Below are 19,335 nucleotides of genomic sequence, written 5' to 3'. Positions count from 1 at the left end.
AACGAAAAGGTGGCGCTAGTTTTCCAAACCAACTGTGGCATGATTAATTGGATGCTCAATTGAAAATTGTGAAAGCTAATCGTTTGAAGAATGGAACAAGGTTCGAACTTTTCAGAATAGTTCCTCTGTTTTCTGATGTTTTTTTTTTTTGTTTTTTTTTTCAGTTGGTATGTTTGATTTCGGAGAGGGCAAAAAAAAGGTCAAGTGAATCGTCCATCGTTACACTTAGTGTTTACGAGTATTTCCGATGTTGTAATCGGCGTGAGACGGTGACCTCCGTTCGGTCTAAACATCATTTTCTCTCAAAGGTACGATCAGTTGTCTGATCAGGGGTCTCCCATCTTTGTATCACAACATTACAACAATGCAGTCGAGGCAACTTACTTTAATTTTCAGTAAGAAAACGTTTCATAAATAATTATTAAATAACACTCTCTTTTTCTAAAACTGTACAGGTTTCTTCTGCTTACAATGCAAATTTCGATGTTTGATATATTTACTGCATGATAAGTGATTTTCATTTCGAATTGTTATAAGTAATTTCTTCATTTTGATAGCCTCTCATCCATGGATTCTTCATCTTTTCTTCCCATTCATAGAGGGCATACTTCGTTCAGGTCTGTCAAAGTCTTCCTACAAACAAAAAGAGTCTATTAGCAATCGACTTAAGTTTCCTATAAGGTTTCAGGCAGGACGCTGAATGATATTCGTAAACTTTTCTGTAATGTGGCCTGAAATGTCCTTGTCTTAGTCGCAGGCTTGCTATTATTCTGTGAATTAGAACTTTAAATTTTATGATATTTAAGTGCTAAATTTTATTCATCAAACAACAGTTGCTAAACTATCTATTTCAGTTGAAAAAATTCAATAATATTGAAATTTAGTTTGATTTCAGTCATTTTAACGCTTAATTTCCTGAAGGAGAAAAGTAGATTAAACATAGTTTTGCGTGAAAAGTGTTCCACTCACGTAGGGAAGAAATATCCAGCTTCTTCTGTCCCATTTTGCATTTTCCGCAGGTGACGGGACAGCTGTATCTGTACCTATCAATCACGCTTTCCTTAACAAACTTGTAGGCTTGTGGCTGGCAGTATTTATTCCACAAACTGCAAAGTCTGGTATAAAGGTTCGCACAAACTGAAGCAGAAGAAATACAAAGCAATGGTTACAAATGTGTCAAGTACTGAGGTGCTAATGTTGATGTAGGCCTAAAAATGACGTGAAATAGCGCGCAAGGACTAATGCCCCGGCATGGGTCCCACAAGGACTTGACTGAGATACATAATCTATACTCACCTCTACATCCCTCTCCTCCAGGTCCCAGGGCAGCGGTATGATCCCAGCAGCAACCATAAAGGGAATTTAGACATTCAGGCAGCGCTTGAGCAGCAGCCTTGATCTCTAAAATTCAAGTCAGAAGAGTAACATGTTAGAAGTGGACAGCGGTGTAGAAGTAGTAGACATCTATATTTATGCAGGATAGCCCCTTCAGTGTAGTAAACACTGGTATCAACGGGGGTCCTGTTACCCACTCATCCCACCCCGGGGAAGGACATCCATCACACAGTAATCTCGTGCGTGGGAAATTAGCGTCTCCTGCCCTTAACCCTGCAGGAGACGGGACCTCCATTTATTCGTCCCTATCCGAGAAGACTAGAATATCTAATTATTTCTTGATGTTATAGAAAGGTAGCATATTCTTCTGAATTATTTTAAGACCCCGAGTGTTGGTCCGGCCGGGGCTCGAACCCTCGACCTCCCGCACAATAGTCCAGCGCTCTATCCATTGAGCTAACCGGGAGGCGGTAAACCGGGAGGCGGTGACGTTAGTAATGATAATAAAAACGATAATGGTTAGGTAATGATTACAACAATGTGATAACCAAAATTATAACGATAACGATAGCGATATTGATAACGATAATGATAATTAGAATGAAAATGATAATGGTGAGTATAAATTTATGTTGACTTACTGCACACTCCACAGCTTTTAGGGCACATTTCGTTTCCTCGTTCATTGCAGGCTTTTTCTTTGGAGAATCGTTTGACGCGTTGTCTGCAGTAGTTCGGGTATCTGTCTTTACATTCTAGTAACAAAAACTGTCGTTAGACTTAACTGTACATAACCATTTGATCCGTCGTGGAAGAAGTTCAATCTATCTTTCAAAATATAGTGACCTAAACCTGCATCTATTAGCTTATATTCATAGAACTTTTAAACACTAGTTTTGCCTTGCTTGACTTTAAAAAAGACCCTCTGACAGTGATTCTCGTGCGTTATGTCTTGACGTTAACCAAGAGAACTGGGTCGAGTACGCTATATTGAGGCTTACTGGTGAACTTCACGGGGAAAATATTGTGAAACTTTAAACTTCGACACTGTTCAGGAAATGGGCCCACGCTTCCCTTGGGAGGCTCGGAGGGTGATCGGAGGCGAACGGATCCATGAAGAGGGTAGGGCGGAAACCCAGTTTATAGTTAACTCGCTTTCTGGTTGGAACTTATCTAAGTTCTAGTGGGAACTTTGGATCAAAAGAAGAGAAAATGCATACAGAACAAGCCAACCACGACAGAGTAGTTTGTTTGTTTATTTTTCTGATGGCTCACGTAAGAATTTCACCAGAAAATATGGAATCTCTGAACTCGACCCAGAACGTGGGCCGACTTATGAAGAGGCAAACAAGCGAACAACAATCAAGCCGGAAAAATAAATAAAGTAGATTTATCCTCTCACCTGGGCATCCCTCGCCTGCGTAAGACTTTGCTTCTGTCTTCTTGTCCCAGCAGCAGCCGTATCTGCTTTGTGATGTTGCACACTTTGGTCTGGGTACTGTGAGAGAGAGAAACATTAATTTTGTTGTAGTAAATTGTTTGAACCCGGGGGTAACATGTGAAGGTGTAATCTGATCGTCCGGGTGAGTGTAGTCCTGAGAAGGACTGTTGTCGGTGGTAGTGACTGAAGTTTCGACAACCTGTGCGGAAGTGATCATCAGATTCAAGTGATCATTCACTTGACTCTGATGATGACTTCCGCACAGGTTGTCGAAACGTCAGTCACTACCACCGACAACAGTCCTTCTCAGGACTACACTCACCCGGACGATCAGACTACACCTTCGCATTAATTTTGTTAATGATTAATTCGAACTGAAAAGAAGAATAGGTGATTCGGGCGATATTAATGTTTCATAACGTTTCAGCTATGTAACCTTTGTTTCACTGTCGAAATTGCCTCTATCTGTGAGACCTGTCCATTTTCAAGGAGGTAGGGGTTTAGTTCTAGGTTCGTCTAATAAAAGCAACCAATCTTTTTATCTTTGTTATCAACACGCAATCGGTCAGCCCTACGTAAAAAAAAACTTTTTCTTTGCAACTTTTAGTTACTTACCGCAAAGTTTGCAAGTCAAAGCGCAGTTAGACCTCATGTGTTTCCACTTGCAGACATCAATGTTTTTTCTGCCATAAATTTTGATAAAGTACTGGCAAGTTTTTGCAGCAATACGGTCCTCGCACTCTGTGGGATAAAGAAATCAATATTCATTAACACCATCAAATACTTAGCCCTTGAACAACATAGGAGTGAAATTGAAAGGTCGTTAAGACATGATTTTGATAAATATGATCGATGATGACTGAAAAGCCGATAGAAGTTTTAGACTTCATACGAACTGAAGTGTTCGCCAGCACTGAAAAAGCGAAAACTAATGGGCAATATTAGGAAATACTCAAAACAAACTGAATTCATGATAAATTGGCCACCGTTACGATTATAAAAGCTGACGTTTCGAGCGTTAGCCCTTCGTCGGAGCGAATAGGGGAATTCTGGGTTGTGTGTGCTTTTAAAGGCAGAAAAAGGAGTTATTTTCTGCCTTTAAAAGCACACACAACCCACAATTCCCCTATTCGCTCCGACGAAGGGCCAACGCTCGAAACGTCACCCTTTATAATCGTAACGGTGGCCAATTTACCATTTCAACTTTGTTCAAATTATTTCGTTACCCCCACCGACGCAGCCCCAAACAGTTTCTTTAGAAACTATCAGCCTTTATGAATTCATGATAAACAATTGTTTCGTCAATGAAGTTTAGAAACTTGTTGGTAGAGTGAATAAACAATCGATAAATAAGTTATAAGATATACAAAGAAAAAACTTACTTTTTGCCGTTGTGTACATGGCAAATGCGAGGATGAAAAGTAAAATGCTTACTGTAGTCTGTTTTATCATCGTGTAAAATGCAGAAAGGCGCTTGATACTTCTTCTCGAATGAGTTGTTCGATCTTCTTCATAATGACTTTCAAAGTCTTTTGACTCTCTTTTTATAGACAAAGAAGTCGAAACTTCATCCTGCGGGGAAATATTTTGAATTCTGCGTGTCGCAAATTGTGTGGGTGCGGTGACTGCGTTACTCAGCCGAAGAAAGACTCCTGCTGTGAATGCGTGGTTGGAAATGTGGGCGAACAATCGGTCATTAGTTTCGTTTACCCTTTCAAGGAAAAATACAGACTTAATAGTGGAAAATAATTTCTTTTAAAAGACTGAATGGAACAAAGAATTCATTATGAAGATCAAATTTATTGGAAAGGTCACACAAGATTGTTTTTGATCCCCTTTGAAAGCGGTTTAGCTATGCAATTCTTGAGCCCGACACATTTTTCCCTCTTCCGTTATTATGGCACAAATGGGTTTGACCACATTGTTTAACTACTTCAAAACTCAAATAAATTGCTTCCGAATTTCGCAATAGAAGAAACAGAATGATTTGTTTCCCACCCGAAATAGTTCAGTTCTGCGGTTTCACCGCTATCGTAATTTGATTAGTTCTGGTCAGAAATAGGTCAGCTATATATAGCAAAAGACAATCTCATTCCATGCGTAACTGACTCGCAAGGGGTGTTTCTCGGCAATCTATGATGAGAATGAAAATTTCGTCTTAGAAGTCCTCACAGAATAACGATTATTCACTTTAATCGCCTTACGATTTCTGAAATCACATAACACGAAAGCCGAAGATATCCTTTTGCTTTTTGAGGTTAATATGTAAAGTTTTTAACCTAAACCATGTATGTAATGTTCAGTAATGGCTCCGGTATTTGGATACCGTCTTCCAACAGAGTAAAACGAGCGGTTACAATAGTCATACATTATTTTTTAACAGAGAGTAATGATCGTCGAAATAGTCTTCCACATGCCACAATAATAATTCATAGAGATAATCATTTCATAAATTAGAACAATACCGGAAAAAGATTGAAAAGAGATCAATAGACATCTACCAAAAAAGGAAATGAAAAGATTTAGATGTCCGCCTAATTCTAGATATATCTAAATTTTAAGTTATGAAAGTATGTATTCTGTCTGAGTGAGCTGAAATGCCTACGCATTTAACTCTCTCCGATAATTCTAGCTGTGCCATAATGGAATAAAATATTTCCGGTCATTAACAATTCTCGCCCACTCACTTGTATTTTGAGCTGCAAGGCGCATGGATTCGGCATAATTACGCAATAATTAAAATCATGTTCCGTACTTTTTCAATTGTTCCCTTTTAATATAGAAAAGACCACTGTTGCAATCAAAGCTTAATTATGTTTGAAGGAAAGGTGTTAACTGAAAAAAAACATGGTTTTCTTTTTATCACATAACACACTTCGACAGAATTTTACGCCGAAATTCAGGGTCCTTATCTATAAAACAGCAATTTTGTTGTCTCTTTTCCCGCTTGTGGAGTGACTTACGCAGAAGGCTTTCAGCCTCAGTAATTTTGTATCAAATGTGTATGAATTTAAGGCTTTCCAATTGTGCACTTGCTTCTGTAAAAAGAAAGTAATCATTCTTGACATACAAGTGCCAATCCTAGAAAATACCAGAGCATGTGCCGACTAAAACAGCGCTGACCGGACTAATATGTCTAGAATTGGTATTACAACAATTGTTGTTTCAAATTCATTTCAGCGAAGATTGTTCTGGATGAAATAACTCACGCGGAAAAACTGGTAATCACCGGTACTCTAGGTATTCCCGACAGATGCCGACCACGCCACTTTCGCAACCACGGAACACGCCTTCGGGAAAAATTTTAGCTTAGTGCAATGCAATTGGTACGAACCAAAATTAACTGATAAATCAGTTATCTAGTCAATTCCGATCAAAATGAATCTTTCATATGTGGCGTAGCCATGATCTTTTAATTCTTCAGAGAATCTAGCAGAAGCAGGTAGGCAGATAGAGAAATAGAAAAAAAAAGGAAAGAAAAGCAGGGGAAGAAACATCGTTATTGAGGCAGTAGTGAGTTTTCATGCGAAAACAGTTTTTACTGAACACAGGTGTCATAAGTGTATATAAGTATGACTGGGCAGCTTTACATGAAGAACCACTGGCTTGGATTGAAGTACCCGGATAAACAAATTTTTTTAGTTAGATTAGGAGTCGATAAGGAAAGAAAACAAAAACAGAGATAATAACAGTAAAATTAACCAAAACAAACAACAAGAGAGTTGTTTCCGCGGAACGAGTAGCAGGAAATTTGATGGCTAATTATGGATATTTCCGCATTGGAGGTTTATCCTGAGAGGCATTTTAGCCACAAAAGCCTATTTCTATCAGATTACAATGTGTAGAGAGGAAAAACTTTTAGTTTTTCAAACATTAGTGGGAAAATAGTGTAAATTTCTTGATAAATTTATTCCCTTTGTGGTCGGTTCGTGAGGCGTGAGGATAAGGCAAAAACCATTAACATGTTGGTGCATGGTGATCATTATCCCTTTAGTTGTTCCTGTTCTCGATTTTTCTTTTTTCTTTTTTTTTTTTTTTAATCAAATTAGCTATTTGTTACGAAACTCAAGGCCGCAGATATCAAACATTCCACCTTCCCAGCTCAATTGTCGTGGTTATGAAACCATGCAAATATTTGGAACTTTTAATTGTACCTGTTGTAAATAGAAGTCTGACACTGTAAGCTATACAACCCTTTTTTATAAGATCAAAAGCCGAGAATGTATTATGACTGTGCAAAGAACTAGTATCAAGTTTGAAGCGGGTAACTTTCTTAAGAAAATGTGGTGCTGCGTCGGTGGGGATAACAAAGTAATTTGGCTATATCGACTAAATTGAAATTGCAAATTGGCCTCCGTAAAGAGTTGAAAAGCTGACGTTTCGCCGCGAGCGTGAGCCCTTCGTCAGAACGAAATGACGAAGTTCGCTCTAACGAAGGGCTAACCGCTCGAAACGTCAGTTTTTTAACTCTTTACGGTGGCCGATCAGTTACAATTTCAACTAGTTGATATAAACAAATTACCTAGCTAGTATTATGTTTGGTTACGAATTTCCTCATAAACTGAAAGGGGTTAAAGATGATCAATACATCATACTTTTCAGGGAATCTTACCTCCTTTCATATCATCATTTTTCGACTCAGAATCTCTAAATTAAGTCTAAATTGCCTTGATCAATATTGTTAACGGCTGTAGTCAACGACAACATCAAGGTCAAAAAAATTTGAAAGCGCAAATGCTAAGATTTCTGAGCTTTATCGAAGGTTCCTAACTCCAGTTTCAAGCGGTTACGTCCAACAGCTTATGTTTTAATGGTTGGGTCCGTTTTCGCGGAGTTTCTGCTGATACCATTTGCTTTCAGAATGCCCCTTTCGATTTCGGACAGCTGTTTCTTAAGTCTGGAAGTTCTGACCGTCAATGGATATGGCTCCGTCTGCTGAAAGAAGCTTGTTAACTAACGCCGCACGGTTAGCTCAATTGGGAGAGCGCCGGACTGCTGTGCGGGAGGTCGAGAGTTCAATACCGGCCGGACCAACACTCAGGGTCTTAAAATTAACTGAGAGGAATATGCTTCCTTTCTTTAACATCATGAAATGGTTAGATATTCTAGTCTTCTCGGATAGGAACGAATAAATGGAGGTCCCGTCTCCTGCAGGGTTAGGGGCAGGAGACGTAAATTTCCCACGCACGAGATTACTGTGTGATGGATGTCCTCCCCTCCAACAGGACCCCCGTTGATACCAGTGTTTACTACACTGAAGGGGCTATCCTGTATAAATATAGATGTCTGTCTGTCTGTCTGTTCACAGGAGACTAAACAAAACATTTGCTCATTTGATATGTTGAAATAAAGACTAGTTTGTTTTTGACCAGCTATGGGTGAACGAGAAACACCTACGGTTCGAGCCTCAAAACAATAACAAGTTTTCGTTTTGTCGTTCAAAATAGTTTGTTTGATGTTTTTTTTTTTCAAATACCAACTGATGGGGTTTAGTTTCGGTCTATTTTGTTCACTTCAGTCTCGTGCATCTTTCCCCAACACATAAGACTACAGACTCATCGTTTTCGTAGAATTTGATTTGATTTGCGCGACGGAGAAAGCTGCAGCAAGCGCGGTCAGACTGAAATGTTGACCCATTTGAAAGTGTTGCATCCGCCGGAAGAGTCACTCAGCGATAAATATAGGTCCGTACGAAGCAAACCATACAGCTAAGTAACAATCAGCGTCAAAATTAGTGATCATCATGTTTCAAGAGCTCCGTTTATGTGAAGAATAACAGTCATGGTTCTACAACACGCTAAATCACTAACAGACCCCCTTCCTCATTCAGTGTTGGCTAAAATTCATGGAATCACGATACAACACTGTGGGTTTTTTTGGGGGGGGGGAGGGTGGGGGACGGAGAGATTAGGTTAACCAAACTACGGGTTGAAAAGATCGATCGCTGATTGCCTGAATGACCATATCATAAAATTCTTAAAAATGAAGTTTAAAGAGAAGCTTATTTTAGTTTTATGTTATCCACTTCATGTATCCTTTCCACTGGTTCAGCTCAATAAGCATAGACACCTCAGTATACGCTAATTAGGATCGATTTTATACTAGTTTTTATGACAGGCAAGTTAAGCTCAAGAAACCTTTTGGCAACATGGGTTTACGGGGAAGATCTCTGAACAAACGGCAAAAGAAATAAAATTGAAGTCAGGGAAAGATCAATATGGGAACAGTTTTATCGCCAATTGAAGTTTTGGCACGGTGCTGTTTATTACTTTTGCGGAGTATTAGGGACTGGTCATTATTTATCGGGAGGAGGGCTGGTGCAAATAGGGGGGGCCACCATTTTTTATGCACGACTTAAAGGGGGGGCCCGTTCAAAAATATGCAAACGTTTTGCCAGGAAAAATGTTAAAAGCTGCATCTGGATGCCCTCAACAAATACTGCCTATTAAAATAGCTTTATACACAACCACCATAACCTTGGAAAATATGGAACAAAAAAGGCAAAGCTGGAAGCAATTAAAGAAAGTATCATCCAAGAACTTGCTAAACGCATTGAGAGAGAGGAGAATGGGAAGAGCGACAATCAGTCGTCTTCTGATTCACTCAGTAGTGAGTCAGAAGACGACTCAGAGGAAGAAGACTGTGTCCTTGCAGAGATTGGTATTTCAAACTCTGAAGAGGAAGAGGAGTCGATTGAAGAAGAAGAAATGATTGAGAACACCGAGAACTTTTATGTCAATACGACAATTGTCTACACACAGTCTGGGCGAAGAGCAACTCAAATCCAAATTTAAGGTAGCCTTAAATAGAATGTCTATCAGTTGGACATGGTGACTTGATAAATATATACTTTTTGTTTCAAACATGCCCGAAGTCAATGGGGGATGGGAGGGGGGGTCAGCAAAAATCATGTTAAAGTAAAAGGAGGGGGGTTCAGAAAAAATCAAGCATGGCATATTTTACATTGCACCAGCCCCCCCCCCCCCCCGCCCTCCTGATAAATAATGACCAGTCCCTAAGCAACAAAGACAGAATTAATATTAACCACATTTAACAACTTTTTGCAGCTTCGTCCTATGGACGGGTCCCTCAGCGACCAATATGGGTTCGGCGTAGCGCACGAACCACGGCTGCTGATGATAAGTAAGTATTCACGCGATGCCCTATAGTGCTTTTGCTGAAAATCACGTGATACGCGCAGCGGAGAAAGCCATTGAGAAGGCTAATAAGAGTTGACTCATTCCGGCAGCTTCGTATTCAAGTTGCGCAGACGCGCAGTAAGGTTACGTGGGGATTTATGTCACCGATGACAGAACCAAGGCGTGACAGTTAATTTGTTCCTAAAAGGTTATGATATAAATAGCTTTATATTTTTGTCATGTTGTCTAGACAGAAACAGGGTAGTATTTTTTTTTTTAACAAAGACTTCATGGTATGTACCTAGGCGATCTTTAAATACAGAAATAAAAGGGACGCTGTGCCTTCTTTTCATTTCCTTGCTGTGCTTTTTGTTTCTTCAAAAAAGATTCCTTTTGAACAAAGGTGAAAATATTGTTTGTTTTCTTTTCAATCGCTGAATCAAAATAGCAATGAGACTTTTGCAATTTTTATAGTCCTTCGTTGCAAGTCATTGGTACCGTCTACTAACCCTTGAAAGTCACAGCGAAAGAGTTAACTTTTACAACAGAGTGTTACATTTCGATGAATGAATTCCTGTTTCGTGCTGCTAAAATATCTACAGCCTCAGGGCAGCAGCGAATATTGACCAAGTTTCCTGCGGCTCTTGATTACAACCGCCGGTGCCAACACAAACACTCTTTAATCTTTTTTAACAATAGCAAGCGTTTAACATGATGATCAGTTTTATCAGGATTCATTTAAGGTGTTGGTTGAGGGAAGCCGTAAAATGAATGGACCGCATCGAAGACACCCTTGATACGTTCGCTTCACACGAGTCTGCAAAACGTGTCGCAGAAATCGAAAATATAAAAAAAAAAATTGTCCAAAGTGTCCATGATAGAGAGGACGGTGTCCGTAAAAGAGTAGTTTGACCATGGTTACATTTGTTCAAAGGCTTCGCAATATCGCTAAAGTCCAAGATTAAAAATAACTTCTATCATGTAGTGTTGCCTCCGATGCGTCGTTAATTCGTGCGTGTCCCAAGTAGCTTATTTCGGTGTCACGATAACCTACAGAAATTCACGCACGTTCGTTATTATGGGTATCACCATTTGGATGTCGGTTTGGCCAGTCACGTTCCTCTTCTAAGTTTATAGAGTTTGTCCTCAAGTTCATTTCTGAGTTTCTTTCAGAAATCATCATGTAAACTGACATAAAGCATAGGATATGTTGGTAGTCTTAAAGCAAAGAAGTCGTGTTTAGTTAGCATTCAGCATCGCATGGTGATATCTTCTGTTGTTTACGTGCAATGCCATGTTTACAGGACAGCTTAATTCAAGGGCTGGGCAGGCCTTAATTTGCGGTAATTGGCACGTTTGCGTAAAGGGTTATCATAAATTCTTTTAGCGCACGACAGTAAATTATTCATAGAATTCTTTTAAAGAAGGCGATTAAAACGGAAATAGCGGGTATTGGATGGGCGCCGCACACGCGTATTATCAGTTACAAAGGCTGATACTTCCCGCTTAACCACAAAAAACAAGCTAACTTGAAACAAGTAAACCATTAATTGAACAACTTAAACCAACATCCTCTAAAAAAATTTTTTCGAAGGCTGTCGAGGGGAAGACAGGATTTACAAGAGAACTGGGAATCAGGACAGGACCTCCCTCCTTCCTTGTTATTCGTTAAACTGAAAATAGAGAACTTTTGATGGACTCATTCGGCTAACCCAAACAGGAATGGACTACTTGAACCCTTGCCATTTAGGAATTGTTTATATACGTCTCTTTTTTGTCCGAGATTATTTCAATTTCTGGCTTCAATTATAATTGATAGAGCACTGCTAATAATGGCTAAGACAACTTGGCGAAACTTGAGATTTGCACGAAACAATTATCGTTTGATTATAACTAACTTTACTGATCTCACAGTGGTTTTGGATTCCTTAACGAACACGGCCAATATCTTTTACAGATGCTTAGACACCCTGTTAGAATGTAAAGTTTATTTCAGTCCCATGCCACAATTTTTAGTCAAGTTTCTTTTTAGGCCGGTAGCAGAGTCCTATAATCCGTTTGGAATGATCTAAAATAGCGTACCTTTTTGGTCTTATTCTTCCCGATTGAAAAAGAAACCTCTTGTTTACAAGTGGCTTGTGAAAGGGAAACATTGAAAGGTCAGCGCTTACGCACTCGGTTTGAACCTACGCAAACTAAAATTAACTCTAAAAGAGGATTTCACCGCGGACGGGAAGTATTTAAGGGTGTTGACCACTCCAAATAGCCAATCCTGCGACACAAGGTGACCACAAGTAAACAGGAATTTGATTTCTCTCCGTCAGAGGTTTCAAGTTTCGTCCACGCCTGTTCATTCGAGCCAATAAAGACCAATAAATACAACGAGACAAATAAGCTTGCACAACTAAAAAGACAGAGAGAAACAGCGAAGAAAAGACCTGGGTTCATCAGATCAGCTGAGGAAACAAACAATGATATTGGTGATAATTTCATTTTCTTTCCTCCTTTATTGCACGGCATCTGATGGTGAGAACTGTTTTGATTTAGTCGTTTCTTTTTTTTTTAGTCCTTTAGACTATTTTCTACCCAGAAAACTGTTAAGAGCTTACATTATTTTGGATACTAAGAGACGGATTGTATGGTGGAACTTTTTTTCAAACATGTTGAAATTACATGATCTTTATCAGCGACACGGCCAAATACGCAGGTGTTGACAAGGCTATTAAGATAACTCTACTTGTATCCGCGAGTGTAAAGTTTTTTGATGTTCATTTGTTTCTAGTTTGCAAAGACCGCCTCAGACCGGCAAGTGCGTGCAAAAACTTAATACGAAATTATCGCAGATACTACATTGACGGTTGTAAGTGGGAATCTGTGCGGAAAAATTGCGCTCTAACGTGCAATTCGTGTGGTAAGTAATGAGTGTTGTACTCATAGAACATAAATTAATCGTTGATCAAGTTAACGTGATACGCACGATTAAGAAAATCTTGGCTCCCATCACGGGAATGTCCAAGCCTCTCTGTGCGTCTCCGAGTATCAAATACGTCTCATATTCAACATTTCAGTTGATGACGGCAAAGCGTCACGAAACTTGATCTGTACCTTTAGAACCTCTTAAATCCAGCGTTAGAACTGATTTTACCAGGATACTTAACATGAAACTCGTCTCAAGGGCTTAAATAAAAAGTCACTCTTTGTTTCAGTGGTAAAACCAAAGTGTGCCACGCGAGTCAGTAAGTACGGATGTTGCTGGGACAAGAAAACGGAAGCCAAAGGATACTATGAAGAAGGCTGTCCCGGTGAGTAAAAAGAGATTAATAAGTTTGAGGAGGATGTGGAAAAAACTTCTACACGCGCTCGTTGTCAGGCCCGCCGTTCATCCCCAAGTTGTTTTCGGAGACGGAAAAGGGAACAAAACTGAGCTGCACTAATTATTTTTGTTTAAAGATTCAAAGCTTAGATCTTCATGTTCTTGAAATGATTGTCACTGTTTTATTTATGAAGTTTTGTTGCTGCTCTACGTGTTTCCAGCTCCCATGGCTTTTCCTTTTGCGCTGCACTTAATTTCCTTGCATTAAGGATATCTACGCCCAAGATGCAGTTTCGTCTAATGTAAAAGAAAAAAAAAAAGTTATAGGCCACGGCCATAGTCCCTCAGGAACGTTCTTAGCGTTACATGCCTGTTACAAAACTTTGCTTTGTCACAAGCCTAATTTAGTCACCTCGAGTCAAGTTCGAGAAGCATGTCGAAGAAGGCCAAATATATTTTGCACCAACGTTATCAGGCACGACATGTAATTCCAAAATTGAATTTTTTTTTTCAACAGAGTGCGCAGACCGTTTTCCAGAGTACTGCCAAAGACGATCATCTATACTTTCCCCGGAGATAGCGTGCGACACGAGGGGAAAAACTTTTTGTCCAAAGAGCTGTGGTGTTTGCCGTAAGTGGATTAATGATTTTGACCTATAATTCAATTTTTGTAACGTAAATACACAATTCAGTTTTCGAACTGCCATGTATTTATCATCATGAGGAATTAATAAACTTCAAATTTCAAACTTCAAACTTCAAACTTCAAACTTCAAGTGGAACAGAAGGTTACCGTTCAGTGAACGGGGAGGACCCCATCAATTCCTTTCGATAATTCTAACGATCGTGATATGCTCTGCTTGTGCGTAGTTGGTCTTCGAATGCAAAAATTATTAAGGAATTTCTTTAAGGAAGGGCGTTTCCCTTTGTAAGCAAGGCGTTCATTATAAAAACGATGCATAGTAATTCACGACTGTGAATCGATTAGCTTTATTATATCTTACGAAAGACAGCCGGAAAAACTGAGTTTTGGCTTGACCAAAGTTAGGCTCACAACTATAGCGTAGTTAGCTTATCCTTTCCAATTGCCCGCTGTGTTAAATCTTTCAAGTAACTTCTCTACAATTTGTACATCTCTCAAGACCGTCGTTTACACTCCGTTCTCATTGTCTCCATCATTAGCTACCCCCTTTAACTTCCTGATTTTTCAGTGCCTGTTTTCCGTTTTATTTAGTTTCTTTTAAGTTTTCAAAAGTATTCTCACCCGTCGCAAAATAATTGACGAGTAGCATATAGAAACCGATTGCATGGTGTAGACGTGGTGGATGTAATTAACCTGAAACACGTTTCGATTGACCTTCTTTAGAATCGCGCGCCCAAGCTCAGCCCATGCCTGATTGTCGTTACTCTCCATACGGTTGCTGTTGGGATGAATCAGCAGCAGAGGGACCAAATGGAGAGGGGTGCATAGGTAAGTGACCCCCTCCCAGTTAGCTCAATGGATAAAGCACTGGACTGTTGTGTGGGAGGTCGAGGGTTCAAGCCCCTGCCGGACCAACACTCAGGGTCTTAAAATAATTGAGAAGAATATGCTGCCTTTCTATAACATCAATAAATGGTTAGATGTTCTAGTCCTCTCGGATAGGGACGAATAAATGGAGGTCCCGTCTCCTGCAGGGTTAGGGGTAGGAGACGTTAATTTCCCACGCACGAGATTACTGTGTGATGGATGTCCTCCCCTGTGGTGGGATGGGTGGGTTGCTGTCTTGTGTTTCATACACGAGCCTCTGGCTCGGGCAATCTGGGTAACCATGCCCCACGTAAAGACAATAAACTTAATTGATTGATTGATTGATTGATTGATTGATGAACCACACAACTGAGCCCTAAACTATATATTACCATTTGCTGTCAAAGTCTGAGGTACCGTCGCGATGACTGTTAGTTTCGCATTACTCTGCTTAACTCTTTAACTCTAAGAGTTACCGGCTCCTATATCCTTGAATCAAATGCTAGGGTCATGAGAATAACGGAAATTATCACCAATCTAAGAAGTTCCTGATTGTCAAACAAATTCTCCTTGTCAGTAACTAAGGAAATGGGGGAACAACAGTATGGAGAATATGCAATTGTTGTTCTCTTTTCGAATATTCCAGCTAGTAACCAGCTCTCCTGCTTTGTGGCAAATCCTGTTGACCTCTTATTGATTACTTACTTATTGGCCGTTTTCACACTAGAGGACGGACAAATCGTCTTAGACGAACAAATCGTCTGATGTGAAAACGGGACGAACAAATTTTTCGACGAACAAATCGTCTGATAATTGGCCGTCTGGAAAGACGATTTTTTGAAGACGATTTGTCCGTCGAGACGAACAAGTCGACGACAGTACGACTTAAATTCATATCAGACGGTGAAATGTTCGATTTTCTCGCCGCGACGAAATGGGACTAGCAACAGAGCGAGGTTTTATGGGAAGTTTCAACATGGCGGCAGCCATTTTGCTTTACAACACGACCTAGTGTCAGTTCTCTTTGCGCTCATAAGACGGACAACTTTTCAGCATATGGCCTTCTCGAATTCAAATTCGACGAACAAATGCCAGACGATTTGTCCGTCCAGACGATTTGTCCGTCCTCTAGTGTGAAAACGGCCATTAACCCTCAGAACTCTGTGTAATGTGCAGAGTCAATTATAACTGTGTCAGGAATCTTCCGATTGCTTCTAACACAAGAGATTTTCCCGATAATATTCACGTTAAAACGACCCACAGATTCGACTCACTTAAATATTTTAATGTCCCAAAACCAAAACTCGCTCAATCACACGTCGCCTCGCACAAGGTTATTTTTTCTTAAATCCTAATCTTACATCACGTGATTACAGCTAATCAATGGGTAACGAGAACAAAAGGAACAAAGTTCACTTCCACAGCGTGACAGTCACGCAGTCCATTTCTCAACAACTGAAATTATTTCCGTTTTTGTTTATTACAGAATGTAGAGACCAATACCCTAATGTTTGCACTCTTTGGCACGATTACTGCAGACCTGAAGAGTTTGAATACAAGGTCCTGAAACAATCAGTGGAATTTATTAAAGCAAACTGTCCAGTGACGTGCAAAAAATGCCAACTGGGACAAAAGCAGAAGTCTTCAAGAAACCTCAACGGTAATTGATTTTTTATTTTTTTCTGACATGTCTTGATTTGGAAACGTATTTATCGTCGTGACATAAGGATGGATCAAAGGAATGAACATATATAAGTCCTCATGAGGAACTTTGAGGAATCGAAATTCAAAACTCTGCAGTCTGATCACCGATGCTCTGCCATTAAAGTTACAAAGAACTGGTGAGCTAAGCCATGTCTAGGTTCATTTGTAACCTGTGTCCTGCAAAGCCTGAATCCATTTCTCTTTTGTTTATGCTATTACAGATCTAGAGCTTATTACGAGGGAACTTCTGTGACGTGTTTAACGTCATGAGAAACCGAAAAGGACGAGAGATTAGCTGCCAAACAACGTGCATCACACTGTTACCGTTTTTATCGATAAAGAAACAACGACGTCCGCCCTCTTTGCTAAAAGGAAGGATACCAGAAGTTGTCAGATGTTACCATTTTGACGCAATTAGAAAACGAATTTTGAAAGACGGTCGTTACTGTTCCTAGACAAAAGAGTGACTTCAAATTAAAAGGGAAAGCTTTCCCGGATCGAAGCTTTGAAAATGAATAAATAGAGATTATAGGAAATAGTACTCTTAACTGTCGAAACTGCAGCAATGGTAATACAGTTACAACAGAACAAACACATCTTTTCAGCCCTCTATAGAGTTTTATACCCAGTTAACTTCCGCAGTGAGGTAGTTATATTGAAAATTGCTGCTTGCGTAAGATTAAGAAGAGCAAAAATTGTTAGCCAAAATAGGTTTATCGCAGTTGCTACGAGAGATGGTCGCTTCCACGAGTCTTGTGTATATATTCTTTCAACAGACGATATTTTGGTACTTTTGAAAAGATGTAATTGCTGTATTTGTTAAAATGTAAAGAGAAATAAACGTAACATTAACAAGAAAAATGGTTAACATGATTTGTGACTTAGTCGTTTTAAAGATGTTTTATATATTTATTTGTAGAGAAAAGTTTCCCACTGCTTAATTAGCAAGTGTAGCTAACGGTTTTGTGTGCGCTTTGAAGCGTTAAGCGGTAGAGTGAGAAACAGCTTGAAGTAAGGGGGTTCAGAAGATTTCCCTGCTTGTTTTCGGGTGGAAAGCAAGCGAGGGGTTTGCGAAGACTTCCCAGCTCGTTTTCGCGGTTCCACCGCCCTTATTTTTTTTATCGAGCGCCAAAAAAGGGGGAACCACGCAAGCCATCCTGAGTGCATAGCTAGCAATAACTACAAAAAAGGATCTGAGCGCTACTTTTAGCGCATGAACAGATGAATTACTGCATTCTGAGTGGGCCGTCGACACGAGTCAGCAACGGATTGTTGTGAGGCAAAATTTGAAGTTGTTATTTTGAGACTTTTTGAGTTAAGCTTTTTGTTTTGTTGAGCCTTGCCTTTTACGCCTACGTGTTATTTTGGTAGATTTATAGTTTTGATCTTTTATTTTTAGTGTGTGCTCGAACTTGGCTCAGCTCGCGGATTTCCTTCTTACCGTGCTAGACATTTTAATAACTTGTTATGGTTGAGAATAATTAGTTTCATAGGTAGTCATGTTTGGGTTGGTAAAACTGACCTTGAGTTTTACCCACACTGAAGATCCTGTTTGTGCGCGTGATTCTCGTACGCAGCTCGATCATTGGCGTTTAATTGGTTCCTTGGTGCTCGCCAAGTACTTCGAAGCGAGCCACCCAATTTCCCCCTTTTTGCAAAACAACGGATACTTTATGGAAACTCCCACGGTCAGCTAACCCAAACATGTCTGTGATTTTTGTATTTAATACGTGGGCACTCCTCGCTAAACCGAGTAGTAGAAAAAGTAGTAATAGAAGAAGAAAAGATCTGAAGCGTAGTAGGAAAGAATAAAAAGACAAGAGTCTTAGTACTTCTCGCTAAAAGTTCAACTGTGTTGATATGTTCAAATTATTTCGTTACCCCCACCGACGCAGCCCCAAACAGTTTCTTTAGAAACTATCAGCCTTTATTCATCGTTCTGAAAGTTCCCCCTTGGAAATTTGATGTTCTTAAAACTAGCATATTTACCCTCAAAGCTTGGCTTCTCGGGCAAATATTTGTTTTAAGAACATCAAATTTCCGCGGGGCAACTATCAGCCGATAGTTCCTCGACAGAAACACTCTATTGTTTAACTAGGTATTTCGGTGTAGTGCGAAATTCTGTGATCTCGTCTGATAAGATCACTGACAAAAGGAAGATAGATAAATTCAGTACTAACATACTGTAGACACAAAGGAAAACGTGAAGCAACTGATAGTGCACACACTAGCACAGGTGGCCCAAGCTCTGTCACAGGCTCTTTCACAGTGAATAATTAAAGAGTTTATATAGTGGTTTAGTTGGACTTGTTTTTGAGCTCCGTAAATGTAAGCTTCATAGAGAGCAGTCTATGTTGTTCTCCTCGCGATTTGAGGCCTCAAATCGCGAGGAGAACAATAAAGACTACTCTCTATGAAGGCAAGACTTTATTCCTTTGATTATTTCACACAACTTTACATTTACGGAGCTCAAAAACAAGTCCGACTAAACCACTATACAAAATCTTTAATTATTCACTGTGATAGAGCCTGTGACAGAGCTTGGGCCACCTGTGCGCACAAGTCGACTCAAAAGGCACACGGATAACTCAATAGTGGAGGATCTTAAACGCAGTATTTTAAATATAAATTAAAGTCCAGTGTTTACGTGGCAGTTTCGCTTTCGCATAACGGAAATTCCGAGATCTCGTCTGATAACATCAATGACGAAAGGAAGAGAGATAAATCTGGTAATTACACAATGTATACACGTTTTTCGAGGTGTACGTTTTCGATATGTACGGTCTGCGGTCTGCGGTCTGCGTTTTCGAGGTCTGAGTTAACGAGACACCTGAGAGAATATTGCTTTGTACGATTGTACCAAAAATGATTTCATATAGTAAACGTACAAACG

At 39.7% G+C, this 19,335-nt stretch overlaps 2 protein-coding genes across 2 annotated transcripts; one reads left to right on the top strand and one right to left on the bottom strand.

The window, feature by feature from the left end:
• Nucleotides 1-370: 370 nt before the first annotated feature.
• On the bottom strand, nucleotides 371-4,321 carry LOC111335432 (uncharacterized). Its single transcript, XM_022941329.2, has 7 exons — nucleotides 4,159-4,321; nucleotides 3,392-3,517; nucleotides 2,738-2,833; nucleotides 1,977-2,090; nucleotides 1,297-1,401; nucleotides 970-1,137; nucleotides 371-633 (listed from the first exon to the last, which is right to left on the bottom strand). The coding sequence occupies exons 1-7, from the start codon at nucleotides 4,226-4,228 to the stop codon at nucleotides 623-625; spliced, it is 690 nt and encodes a 229-aa protein (XP_022797064.1). The 5' UTR covers nucleotides 4,229-4,321; the 3' UTR covers nucleotides 371-622.
• A 7,962-nt stretch (nucleotides 4,322-12,283) lies between these two features.
• LOC111335445 (uncharacterized) lies at nucleotides 12,284-17,303 on the top strand. Its single transcript, XM_088743647.1, has 7 exons — nucleotides 12,284-12,441; nucleotides 12,698-12,826; nucleotides 13,122-13,217; nucleotides 13,746-13,859; nucleotides 14,595-14,699; nucleotides 16,225-16,398; nucleotides 16,664-17,303. Exons 1-7 carry the CDS (start codon nucleotides 12,387-12,389, stop codon nucleotides 16,693-16,695), a joined length of 705 nt encoding a protein of 234 aa, XP_088599773.1. The 5' UTR covers nucleotides 12,284-12,386; the 3' UTR covers nucleotides 16,696-17,303.
• Nucleotides 17,304-19,335: the final 2,032 nt, after the last annotated feature.

This window comes from Stylophora pistillata, chromosome 13 (genome assembly GCF_964205215.1).
Source record: "Stylophora pistillata chromosome 13, jaStyPist1.2, whole genome shotgun sequence".
Classification (NCBI taxonomy): Eukaryota; Metazoa; Cnidaria; class Anthozoa; order Scleractinia; family Pocilloporidae; genus Stylophora; species Stylophora pistillata.
This window is presented reverse-complemented; position numbering and strand designations above follow the sequence as displayed.